The sequence below is a fragment of the Spermophilus citellus genome, assembly GCF_964194105.1.
Source record: "Spermophilus citellus genome assembly, chromosome: 11".
In the NCBI taxonomy this organism is placed as follows: domain Eukaryota; kingdom Metazoa; phylum Chordata; class Mammalia; order Rodentia; family Sciuridae; genus Spermophilus; species Spermophilus citellus.
This window is the reverse complement of record NC_138192.1, coordinates 50210602-50223417: the sequence shown is the minus strand read 5'-3', so window position 1 is coordinate 50223417 and position 12816 is coordinate 50210602. Positions and strand designations below refer to the sequence as shown.

The 12816-nt window shown below is 45.3% G+C and overlaps 1 protein-coding gene and 1 long non-coding RNA gene across 4 annotated transcripts in view; one reads left to right on the top strand and one right to left on the bottom strand.

Moving 5' to 3' along the window:
* The first annotated feature begins 4019 nt into the window (after nucleotides 1-4019).
* Nucleotides 4020-12816, top strand: part of ZEB2 (zinc finger E-box binding homeobox 2) — a 128604-nt gene continuing 119807 nt past the window's right edge. Inside the window, exons 1-2 of one of the 3 annotated variants that reach the window (XM_081262422.1) lie at nucleotides 4020-4180; nucleotides 6778-6919. In XM_081262422.1, coding sequence (XP_081118548.1) covers nucleotides 6847-6919 — 73 coding nt within the window. In that variant the 5' untranslated portion in view covers nucleotides 4020-4180; nucleotides 6778-6846. Of the gene's footprint in view, nucleotides 4181-5762; nucleotides 5912-6777; nucleotides 6920-7003; nucleotides 7735-12816 lie in introns of those variants that run through there. The other 2 variants (XM_081262423.1, XM_081262421.1) reach the window with 2 other exon arrangements.
* On the bottom strand, nucleotides 4024-6519 carry LOC308631335. The gene is made up of 3 exons (XR_014018165.1): nucleotides 6293-6519; nucleotides 5631-5653; nucleotides 4024-4160 (listed from the first exon to the last, which is right to left on the bottom strand). It is a non-coding gene; the product is annotated as an uncharacterized lncRNA (long non-coding RNA).

Genomic DNA, 12816 nt, shown 5'->3' with positions numbered 1-12816 from the left:
AACCCGAAGCCGAGATTTAACCTTTACTTCGAAAAATAAAATAAAATAAAATAAACCCCTCAGCTGGCCACCCTGCTGAGGCCAGGTGACGTGCGAGATTCCACAGCCCGCGGGCCTCGCAGCAGGGATGTTAGGGACAGTCTGAGGTTCTCTGGTTCTTTTTGGTTTTGTTTGAAAGAGCTTCTCAACAGAGATGCTCCCGATCTATTTTTTTTTTCTTCTTCTTTTTTAATAGACTTTCCCCCTCCTATCCTAGTCTCAACTCCGAATGGATTGGATTGGAGTTTGCACGTGAGAAAACCGTTTGGTTTGTTTAGACCTCTGCAATCCCTCACCCCCTCCCCACACACTCAATCCAGGGGTCCCCCTTATCACCCTTTGCTTGCAACTCTCAAAGAAGTTGCCCACCTCCTGGGTAACAACACGGGGTCGAGATAATTCCTCTAGATGAAGATCAATTTCGTTCCAAAACGAGAATGGATTCCTTTTTTTATTTTCTCCACATGGTACAAAATAAACAGAATTTGCTTTTAAAAAAATTCATTAGCTGTGGCCAAATACGAATTCCTTCTACAGACCGTGTGTTCAAGGGCAGAAACGTTGTACCTCGTCGGGCATCTGGGCCGGCAAGAAGAATGAGGGGTGGAGTGGGAGGTTGTGAAAGTTGAGGAAATTGACAGACTGAGAGGTGAAAGGGGGGACAGCCACCAGGTTCTGGCTTCAGGGAATTGGAAAACAAAAGTGCATCCTTCTCACTCTCTGCCTGGGTGGAGGGAATCCTGAGGAAAGCAGTTTGTTCTACCCAAGGAAACACTAAAGAATTATTTCCCCCCTCCAATGTCGATTGCAATATTACTTCACATTTGCATGTATCTGCTGTCTTAATCCCCTTCATCTGCGCTAATCTCGAAGTGGATTATTAATGGGGAAAGCAGACCGGTAAGGAGCGATTCATTTGCAAGACTTGTTTTGCTGTGTGAGGAGCTGAAAGCTAGCAACCCCTAGTCCTCTTTCGACTTTTCCCTGTGTCCTGCGTTCCTGTATCCCTCTGATCCCACGATCTCCTTTGTCCCGACCTGGCCTTCGAACTGAAGGAGCGATCCGAACAAATTTATATTCCAGCTTCCTCCGATCCCACTGCCTATGCGGCGTTGGAATACTTTCTGCCAGATACTTGGGAAGGGGCGTGCCAGTCAGCAGCAATGGGCAACCTAGCCCAGCGCTCAGCCCTGGCGGAGACCTTTCCCGTACCACCATCCATGATCCACTTTGTGGGAATTCCCCCCACCCCGCCCCCCATTTCTCTTTTTACTCCATTTCAAATACTTGCATGTCAGAACTTCCAGTGCTGAATGGTGGGTGCTGCTTGCTTGCCACATGAATGATTACTGAATCCAGGGTAATCAGATGGTTAGGTGTTTTTAGTGGAAATACTTAATAGCCTTTTTCTTAAAAGTCAGATCCTAAGTAACAAGACATTTAATATACATAATAAAGACAAGAGTTTTTGTTTGTTTGTTTGTTTGTTTGTTTGTTTGTTTTTTAGCTATTAGATTAGATCCTTTGACCTATGGTTATGCCTGTGACTGTGTCTGGGTTGTAAGCCTTCTTTGGCTACCTAGGCTCCTGGAGAGCAGTATTGCCTGAAATCACTCCATGCAATGGGCTCCTTCTTTCTCCAGAATGGGAGAGGGATGACTGAAAGGCAAACTTCTATAGAAAGCTGAACTCCAATTTTTTAAAAAAGAAAAAATGAGGAGGAAGAAAAATGATAGTGATAAATCTCAAATGAGGAACTTGATAAATCATAGTATAGCTATATAATAGTAAGAGCAATGTAAAGTATAATACTAAGAATGTATCTGATCCATGTTAGAAATCTTTAATTTTTCTTTATTAATATTTTTTTTTAGACTGAAGACCTCAAGTGCCTATAGATCTTCGGTACTTTATCTGTCACAGGGTAAGGAAGAGATTAATTTATCCAACAATTCTCCTTGTGATAAACCCCACTCAAATTAGGAAAGAGGTGAATATGGAACCAACTGTGAAAACCTACTTTCTTACATCCTAAAACAAGATCTATCTGTCGTCATGCTGGGTGGCTATTACCCCCTCTCAGAAAAATAAACATACAAAATACAAAGACGTGTACCTCTGGGAGTGTGGATGTGGCAACCCATGTGGTGGCTTTTCCCTCCTTTGAATGCAATTGCCAATGACTCTTGCATTCAAAGTCTTGCTTTAGGCACATATTCAAAGCACAGTTCAAAGCAGTTTATCTTAATATAAGTAAAAGTCTAGTGTTGGATCAGGGTATTATTTGTTTCAGATTTCATCAGACTGAAAACGTGGGGATGCAACATATTTTACAGTATTAAAACAGAAAAATTGGTGTAAAGCAGCTCATAGGTCCTCTTCACACCTCCACTTTTACCTTCCAAAGGAGCCCAAAGGTTGTGGGACTGGAGGTTTATTTGTGCTCTAAACTTTGAAGTACTTTCACTCTTTAAAAAACAAACAAACAAACAAACTCATAGTATTTTAAGAAATTGAGACTGAACCATCAGAGGCTAAGAGATTTCTTCCTTTTCCGATAAATGCCTGTGCTCAGCATCCTCAAATTTGACTGTCTTTATTTACTTCTATATTAGTTCCAATTACGTGCAGTGTAAACCAGCTTTTTGATTAACAAAACAGCAGAGCATTGGTTAAGAACACTTAAACTTCAAAAAAAAAAAAAATTCCCCTGGGAAGTGGGCTCTGAATTGGTTAATAATGTGCAGTACTTGCTAAATTGCTGACTTCCAGATGTGGAAAATATCTTTCTTGTTTAGGACCTATGTAACCTGATTGGATTACGACAGAAGCGTCACGTTGGAAGCTTTTGAGTGATTATTTAATTAACCATACAGTAGAAAGCTGTATTCTCCAGGAAATCCCTTCCATATTTGCATAACCAATCCCTTCAGAGCAAAGGTGGAGTCTTTTCTTTTTAATTTTACTTTAATTGCAATATCAAAAAACATATACTCCAAAACTTAGACCCCATGCAGTTTAATATCGCTGCTCTCCCTTCCCTGCTAAGTTCCTCTATGGCCTTTCTCCTTTTACCTCCTGTCTCCCAGTGCACAGTCCCTCACTTTGTAGTGAGGTCTCGGTGAGATCTAGAGAGATCCAAACCCTGGTCAACCCAGCATTCTATGTTAATTTACTTAGAAACCCTTTATTAAAATGTCAAAGTACTTTATGATATCGGGATACAGTGCACAAATTCATCACACACATGCTCGCGCGCGCACACACACACACACACAAACACGCCCTGAGATGCAGTTCAAATGAAGCTCCCCCCCACCTCCGTTCTCGCATGTAAAAAAAAATAAAATAAAATAAGAGGGGAAAAGCAAAGAATTTAGTTTTAGAAACCGGGCCGAGATAGCCACATAACTTGATGTGCATCTCAAATCTGGTCTTTAGAGGTATCTGTATAAGAGGCGATCTGGATTGAGAACCCGGGATCTTTCCCTTTAACTTTCGCCCCTTGGAGTTCTCCAGTTCTGTGAATGGTGTGCACCGTTTTCCGCCCTGTACTCTGTAGGATTTAGTGATGAGGATAATCACGCCAAAGGCTTGACGGGGGGGTGGGGGTGGGGGGGCGTGGAGAAGGGAGGGAGGGAGGGAGAGAGGCTAGAGGGAGGGAGAGAGAGGAAGGGAGGGAGGTGGAATTTCATTTCTTCCACTATAAGCGTTTGCGGAGACTTCAAGGTATAATCTATCCCAGATCCTTTCCCAGAGAGAAACTTGGCGATCACGTTTTCACATGATGCTCACGCTCAGGGCGCTTCAATTATCCCTCCCCACAAAGATAGGTGGCGCGTGTTTCAGGGTCTGTCCTCTCTCTCCTACAGAAAAGAAAAAGAAAAAAATGTCATTAGAAGAGGCGTAACACGTCAGTCCGTCCCCAGGTTTGTGTTTCCTGGAGTGGCCGAAAGAGATCAGTTCTAACCTGCTCCGCAGGAATAACGGTCCTGCCTCCCGACACTCTTGGCGAGGTTTTGTACAGTTTGCTCCGGGAGCTGTTTCTTCGCTTCCACCTTTTTCTCCCCCACACTTCGCGGCTTCTTCATGCTTTTTCTTCTCACCATTTCTGGCCAAAACTACAAACAAGACTTCGCAGGTAGGTTTTTCCCCCCTTTTAAAAACCTTTTATCCTTTTTTTTTTTTTTTTTGGTGTGTTCGTCCCCCATCCTCTTTTTTAAATTTTCTCATTTTGAGTGAAGACGAGAGTCTGAAGTGAGAAGGGGTGCCTGTGGGTAGGAATTTCAGGTGGGCTTAGCTCCTTTATGGCATGCTTTTCCCAAGAGGGGCTTCTTTGCTTTCTCTTGGTCTTTCGCACACTCTCCTTCTTTTTCTCTTCTTCTTTCCTCCCCCAAATATTTTCCCCTGTACCTGTCCATTCAGGTAATAAAAGGTGCCTTTTGCTACCCAGCCTAGGAAAAGTTTTATTGAGAACTATGTGGATGAAATAAAAGCTCATCAAGGGGAGAGGTGCTGCTCTAATTTCACATCTAATTCCAATTCATTATATTCAGCAATTAAAACTTGGCAAATACCTGTTAATAATTATAAAACTTAATCGATACAGACCTACTAAAGTCGGAGACAAGTCTTTCTCTTAGACATGGCAGTCCATCTTCTCTCACCGGAGAAGGCTGTTTTCTAAGCAGAAAGTTGACTGTTTTTGTCTGCTTAGCGAGTTTCATTTCTTTATTTCATTCTTTGTGTGTGTGTATGTGTGTGTGTATGTGTGTGTGTGTGTGTGTGTGTGTGTGTGAAGTAACACCTCACTTCTGTGATTATAAATAAAGAAGTGAAAGTCCTCATGGAACTTGAGTCGTTTACCAAAGTAGTGTGTGTGTGTGTGTGTGGGGGGGGTCACTACAGCTGGGAAGAAAACTACTGTCAGGATATCAGTGTTTAAAATTAAGATAACTTTTGAAATTGTATTTTAAATGGCATAGTAACATAGACATAGATTTAATAGACTCATGCACACACATATTCTATTCCTTACTTAGGCATTGAAAAGTCAAAAGAGAAATAAATAGCAGGAGTTCCCAGAAACAGTGGTTAACCGATAACATAAATATGTTTATCTCCCACCTATTATATACTTTTAAATGCTCCCCCTATAATGATGAGGGCAAGATTACTTACTCCAGAGTGAGGAATAATAGTCAAAGATAAAGTTTACAGCACAAATGCCCTCTTCTCCCCACACACACAAACACCACACACACACACACACACACACACACAAACTAATAAAACTAGCAACTTTATTAAACATACTTATATGTAATCATGTGTAAGTCTCACCATGAATAAGACAGGCCAGCTGTTTTATCCTAGACACTTGTGTGACCATTTCTTTATTTTAGGATTTCCCCTAACAATTTAAATTAATAGAACAGGCAACAAATGATAAAAATGTGTCAAACTTAAAAGTCTTATACTGTGTGTGCTTAGGTAAATTTAAGGTGCTTTCTAAAACATCCACTTCCCCTTCTCTGATCAAACCCCCACCCCCCACCCTTCTTAGCAAATGTGTGGAAACTGATACTCACTTTCCAGGTTTTCCGCAAAGCTTCTAGCACAGGAGACAATAGGTGCGGGGCGTGGGACTGAGAGTTCTCGGCGGCAGAGAAGGGGTTAATGGCCCTTGTGTTACAGTTTGCATCTGTTACATCTTTTATAGCCCCCTGTTTAAACTAATCCTGGAGGCACAGCATCTTCCCAACCTCCACCGAGTTTCAGGATTCTACTCTCCTGCCTGCCTCCGATGTTCCCCTTCTCCAAGTTTTGACAGTTTCAGCTGAAAAAATGCAGCGCCTCTCTCGATTTTTAGGTACAAAAGTTTCGAAGCCAGAAAGGATACGATCATTTAGTAGAGCTTAAAAGTATTGCCGTAGCGGTTGGACTTTCTCTTTCCTTTCTTGAGGGGGGAAAAAATCTACTGGAACTATTTAAGAGAACCAGTGTGGTGGGGGAGCATGTGTGTGAGTGAGACGGGGGTAAATACTTAAGTAAATATTATCAAAGTGGTGGTGGTGGGGGCTGTGTCCAAAGAGGCTTATAATTATATTTCTTGTTGCCGCATAAAATGGGAAATCTTAATTTGGGGGCGAAGGGTGGGGGGGAGAGAAAAGAGTGCCTCTATAAACTCCAAAAGGGGAGGGGAGGGGGCGCGGGGTGAGTGGGCTTCCTATAATTACTATTATCAATTTACCCGAGTGTGCTTCATCCAGAGGCTGTTTCGCGTTGTTTGTTTGTTTCTTTCCTCTTGGGAATGGGGGGTGCGGGGGAGATGAGAAAAGATGAGAGCGAAAGAAAGCCTCGCCTCACCCCAAGTTCCCGAGCCGGGCTGAGGACTTTTCGGAGGAAAGGGTCCGCCTAGCCCTGAGTCAAGCAGTCTTACTGTACCGCCGTGTGCATTCCCTCATACGGTCAGGAGTTATGACTCATTTTGAAGATGTAATTCTTGTCTCTCTGATCCCCTCGCTAGTGCAACACACCAAACAGTAACAAACACAAAGCGCCTCAGGGCCAAGGCTGGGGGTGGGGGGGCGGGGAGGGGGCCGCTGAAGTTTCGCTTTGGCGTTGGGGGGCTCGGATGGGTGCTCACCGGGGCCCTGGCCCGGCTCCCCTGGGCCGCCCGCGCGCGTTTCAATGGGCGCGGGCGATGCCCACATTGTCGCTGTGTTTGGTTGCTAGATCGAGCCTGCGTGCTGCCGAAGCAGGGCGCCGAGTCCATGCGAACTGCCATCTGATCCGCTCTTATCAATGAAGCAGCCGATCATGGCGGATGGCCCCCGGTGCAAGAGGCGCAAACAAGCCAATCCCAGGAGGAAAAACGGTAAGAAGCGGCCCGAACCAAACTTTTCCGGGCCACTCCGCGGCTCGAAACCCAGGGAGAAGGGGGGGAAAGGGAAAAGGAACCGAGGCGGCGGCGGCGGCGGCGGCGCCCGGGGCTCGCGGGCGAGCCTCCCTCCGCGGCCGGCGCCGGAGCCCGGCGCGCGCGGCGGCTGGACTTGGGGGGAGTTGGAGAAGTGCCGGGCAAAGTGAGGGTCGGGCGCCGGGAGGCTCCAAGCTCAGGGGTCTGGCAGGGGCCCGTGCCCCCAGCCCCACTAGCCCCTCGCGCCCCAGCCTCCGCCCTCCTTCGCCTCCGCCTCCCGCTCGGTTAGCTCCCGGCCCGCCGGGTCCCTGGCCCGGCAGCTGGAGCGTCTGGCGCGGTCAGGGTGGGGGTTTGGGCGCCAGGTCATGCAAGATCCTGGGGCGGAGGTGAGGGTGGCAGAGGGACTGGGAGGACGGGAGAGGGGACCCGGGGCTGTGCCTCAGCAATGCTAAAGTTTCTTGCCAGAGTCGCCGGGCCGCCTCTCCGAGCGCCAAGTAACGGTCCGCGAGCAGCCCGGCCCGGCCGGGCGCGCCGGGACTCCAGGGTGGGAGGGACTCGGCCGCCCCGCTCGGGATCCGGTGGGGTCGGTGCAGACTAGGGGACCAGTAGCTCCTCTGCCATAGGCTCTGGCCCCCACGCCGGGGGAATGAAGGAGTCTCGGGGCTCAGCGAGACTTTACCAGGCAGTTTCTACATGGTCAGGAGGAGCCCCGTTATCCAGGCTGAGTCAGAAAAGAGGAAGGAGAAGGGGGTGCGAGAGAGACACACAGACCAGAGGTGAGAGTTTAAAGGGAGGGGGTGACAGATTAGTAGGTCCATCTTGGAGAGAGGCTAAGAAAGAAAGGGGGAGTGGGGGAGGGAAGAGAGAGTGAAAGGGGGGGAGAGAAGGGGAGAGAGAGAGAGAGAGAGGGAGGGAGGGAGAGAGAGAGAGAGAGAGAGACCCCCTAGGTATTACCCCCAAACAAAATCGTGGGAATAAAAGAGAAAAGTGATTGGCAAGTGCGCGGAAGGCGCCTGGGGGAGGGGAGAGGACTGGGGACTAGAGAGGGTGCCGGCGGAGGCTGACGGAGGATACTGAGTTTAAAAAGAAAAAAAAAAAAAAAAAACCAACCCCTCAAAACAAACAAGCTAACCAGCGCCAGCCCAGACTCGGAAAGGAAACTTCTCGCTCCCTTCGCTCTCAGCCAGATCAACCGGCGCTGGGCCGCGTAGACGCTCCCGAATTGGGCGCGGGTCGTAACGCCTGCCCGGCCACCCGCAACCCCAGCCCGCGCCTTGCCGGGACCGCCAGGACCCACTTAGAGGAACTTTCCTCTAGAAAAGACAATTGTGCGCGCCCCTGGCCTGTCCCAATGCTGCGCGGCGCGGAGAGGGGGCAGCTGGGGGCGCAGTGTGGGGTGCTAGAGGAGGAAAAAACACAAAGACAGAGAATTTTGATTAGAGACAAATGATGCTTCTCTCTCTCTCTCTCTCTCTCTCTCTCTCTCTCTCTCTCTCTCTCTCTCTCTCTCGTGTGTGTGTGTGTGTGTGTGTGTGTGTGTGTGTGTCTTTTGCTTGTTGTGGTGGAGGTGTCGAGCCATATGGGGGAGTGATAGAGGAATTTTAGTCAGAAACTGTTCGTTATGTTACCCTGCCTTTCCTCTTTGTGCTGTCTTTGATCTGTTTGCTTGGCTTAGTATTACAAAAAACAAGTACAATAATATATTCGGAGCTGCTTCCCCAACATTCAGTTCAGGCTGCCTCTTTTTAAGTGTGTGTATGTGTGTGTGTATTTTAATTTAATATTTTCTTTACTCTGGTGCCTGGCATTATTTAAGGTGGTCCTTACACAGGAGACTTCCCCTTCTCCATCTCTGGGTAATTTAGTAGACACTAAAATTACACCTAATGTCCCCCTCTCCTCTCTTGTGTTTCCTCTGTTCCTTTTATTAAATGTTGGTTATTGATTTTCTAAAATCAATGTCTGTTGTGGGGCTTTTTTCCCCCTCTTACAAGTATCTAAAGCACGTTGCTGATCAACTGGATAACAAAAGCTTTGTGTCAAGGAGGCTTTTTTTTTTCTTATGTTAAATAGTCTTTTTTTTTTTTGAGAGAGGGAGAGAGAGAGAGAGAGAGAGAGAGAGAGAGAGAGAGAGAGAGAAAAGAATGAGATTTAAAGCAAGGCTCCCAGAAGTGTTCTTTTGCAAGGAAGACTATTTAAAGTGTTTGTTTCTTCTTGCCTTCCTCCTTCCAACCCTTTCAGGATTTTGCCACCGGTGACCAGCCTTGCCCCAGCAGTGAGGTCAGGCCACAGCCCAGTTCTGTGAAAAGAGAGGGATCCTGGCTTCCTGGGAACCCCTGGGGTGCTAGCTGAGAGGGAGTCCCTGGGGCAGGGAGGGAATTGCAGGTGGAATGGAGCACCAGTAAGGTGCACAGTCATGACATGGCAACCATTTCCCCTACACCTAGCCACCAATTTGGAAGAAGCCTCCGCACTCGCACTCCGAAGTGGAAAGTTGAATTGCACATTTTAAGGCATTTAGCTCAGACCCTGCACACTTAACATCAAGTCTTTCTATTGCTTACAGCTTCTGTAACTTTGACTGTTATCTGTCCTTTTTTTCCCCAAAATAATCTGTGAGAAAACATGCTGTAAATTGGTTGCTTGTCAATGTTTTCAGTTGGGGTTAGTCTGACTGAGCAATGTCCTGGTTTTGAGAAGCAGGTAGAAGAGCCCCCCTTCCCCGTTTTTCATTTTCTTTCTCATCAAACACGTATCCAATGCCTTTTCCTTTGGGAATTGCCAGGATTTATCTGAACTGAGTGGATTTTTCTTCTTTCCTGGATTCATGGAAAAGATGTCACTTTTCAGCTTGTGTCTTTGCTGATAACACTAAATATGATGATGCTTATCAACATCATATAGAAATTCCTGGAAAGGAATAATGGCAATAATAATCATAGAAATAGAAGCTGCAAGAAAAATAAAAAGATGGACATCCAAGAACCTAGAATGGCACTTTATATAATTTTAATGAAGTCAACAGTGAATATATGGACTAAGGCATCAAGGAGATAAAAATGTGTAAAGCAGTGGGTATTTTTGAGAGGCTGGTCAAGATCGTTGGTTAGAAGACAATGAAGTGTACAATTATTAAACAGCAAAGGAGAAAAAAAGCAGTTTGAGGAAACTAAATGTACAAAGACAGAAACAAGAATCTATAACCCAACCTTCCAGATTCTCAGGCTAGCAAGATGCCTGGCCAAGACAGTGGCAGGGCATGCTAACACAGAGCCGACAGTCAGTCCTCTTTCCCCCACATGGAAAGGAGGAACCACCTTCCCAGAAAGTAAGATGTGCTGAAGGAAAAGGAGAGTGGGGCGAGGGGGAAGGAGGCAAAAATTGAGCTCCCCGCAGACAAGAATGTGTGTCCGTTTCAAGAAAGTTCAGTCAGATGATCCTCAGTCGCCTGACTCACTTTGTAACACTTTCACTAAAGCTGGAGGGGAGGGGGAAAACCCAGCCCCCATTTTTATTCCCCTGATTATACCCCCACTATCTCCAGGTAGCCTTGGAGTCAGGAATGAGCACTAGGAACAGGAGATACCCGTTGCTGCCTGCCATTGGCGCAGCCCGAGTGTGACTTGCAAAGTTTGTTGCTTTTGCCACGGCAGCAGGTCCTGGGATGCTCCAGCTTCCCTCCTGTCTCCTGCAGAGCCTGGAAAGAGGGGCCTGCCTCCCCAGCCTATTACCTTCCAGCATCAGCCTCTGAAACATCTATCACACACTTGCACTGTATAACAAAATATCAAATCCGGAAACTGCTTATTTCAGAGAAGGGATTGAAGTTGTCTTTTAAGGGAAAACTGAATTAGAAGAAAAGGGAAATGGAAGAAGGAAAGAAAAAAGTTACAGTTGATTTTTCTCCAAAGTTTCTGCTAATGGATTGGGGACTATGTAGGGAAGTGTAGAACATTTTCCAAACACCTTTAGTCTCTGATTTTCAGGTGGTAGAGAGAAGGGATCCAGTTGAATGTTGTCAGAACTTTAGATCCTACAAGAGAAACAATCAGACAATCAGACATGTTTAAAATAAACCCTCGCTTCTTACTATCTCCTTAAAGGGAGAGGAGGTGCTGGTAGTGATGCTTAGAGGGAATAAGAGACAAAAAAGTTGTCCCCATTTCAGAGATGCCTAAATGGAAAGAAAAGGAAATACAGTCTACCCCTTTTTCTTCTGAATGAGACTCCCAGCTCTCCTCCTGAGAGAAGAACTTGGAGTGGACATCGGAGACTAGAGCAGCACACACTAAGCAGGGAAGTTTCCTCGGTCACAGACTTGGTTATCTTTGCAAGTGTGGAGATCTTTGGCAAGCTTTCTTCATAAAGTTGATGAGCTTGTTGGGAGCCGGTTTTACTGATTCTGAAAGCACTCAGGCACTTTTTGTGGCAGGTACCAATTCTGAGGGCATTTCAAAGATATCCATCTCCATCCTATTCTTGCTGTGCAGATCTTCTTCAAGTTTTGTCAGGCTGCACACATACAAAGCTGGGGGCTATGTATCTAGACTGATCTATTTGTTTTATTTCAATTTGGGAAAACTAAGTCAATTTTGTTAGAAACGCCTTGCTTAGAATCAGAGCCAGTAACCAGCCTGGTGGCATCCTTAGTGTGATGGTCCACCAGAGATAAGGGTAGGTAAGAGTCTTAAACTTCAGTGGTAAGGGTTGGTAAGGGTTTTAAACTTCACTGTTTCTCTGTTGCCCAAGTTAAAAACAAATTTATGCCTTTCAGCATTTATTTTCAAATATGGTTAAATCCAAGACTAAAGTTACTTACTAAAAAACTCTGTAATAGGTTTTACAATGCTTCCTGTTCTTCTTTCTTAATTTGCTTAAAGAAAATTTCAAGAGGTTTTCAAAGACCCTTATGTCATATTAAGAATATTCCCTGGGGAAAAAAAAAATGTGTGTCTCCCTTGAAGGTAGGAAAGGAGAGCATTGCTTGCTATCTAGCAGTGCTGTGTTTATTCCAAGATGTGGGGGATTCTTTTCCTTACAACAGTTTTTGTCATCTGTATTCTTCCAAGGCTTTTAAGGTGCATTTTCTTCTGTGTGAAAGGGGATTCTTTGTCCTTTTCCTCTCCAGAACCGTGGCTTCCCAAGGTAGACACTATTTTGTGCCTGTCACAGAGAGAGGGAGTGCAGGTTTGCAATGCTCACAGACAATTGATTGTCTGCCCTAATGTGTTTCATTTACATGTTTATAACGTCAATGGTGCTGGGGTGTCCACTGTACCATTCATTCCCGCATTCCCACAAGGGGGCAATTGTCTGAATGGCCAAGTCAGACACCTTTTTGATTGCTCTTTGGTTGTCTTTTTAGAGCAAGGAGATAAAGGAGGAAAATCTGTGATGCAGAAACACTAGTTGAAAATATACAGAATTAAATGTCACTACAAAAAGCAGATGTTAACATAAGCCCAAATATGCATTTTAGCCAAAATATGAAGGTTGAAAAATATAATTCAGAGCAGAGGGAACGATGATTTGAAACCAATAATATAGCCATGCTTCCTCCTTTCTTTCTTTTCCGTCTTTAGCAATCAGAAGATGAAATGGGATTTTTCCTTTTCATTTTTAAGCCTTGAAACATCCAGGAACCTCCTTGTTATTTGTGTGTTTGCTGTGATTTGTGAATTTGTATATATTTATATAGCCTTGTTTATGCCAACAGCATCAACTTACCACTTGGAGAATCTATTGAATGACTATTTGGGATGCGGGGAGTGTAAACTTTTAAAAAGTAAGATCCAAGTATTTCTTCATCAAGCATTTTTTTAGAGGAAAATGATAATAATTTGAAGGCTCTATGGAAG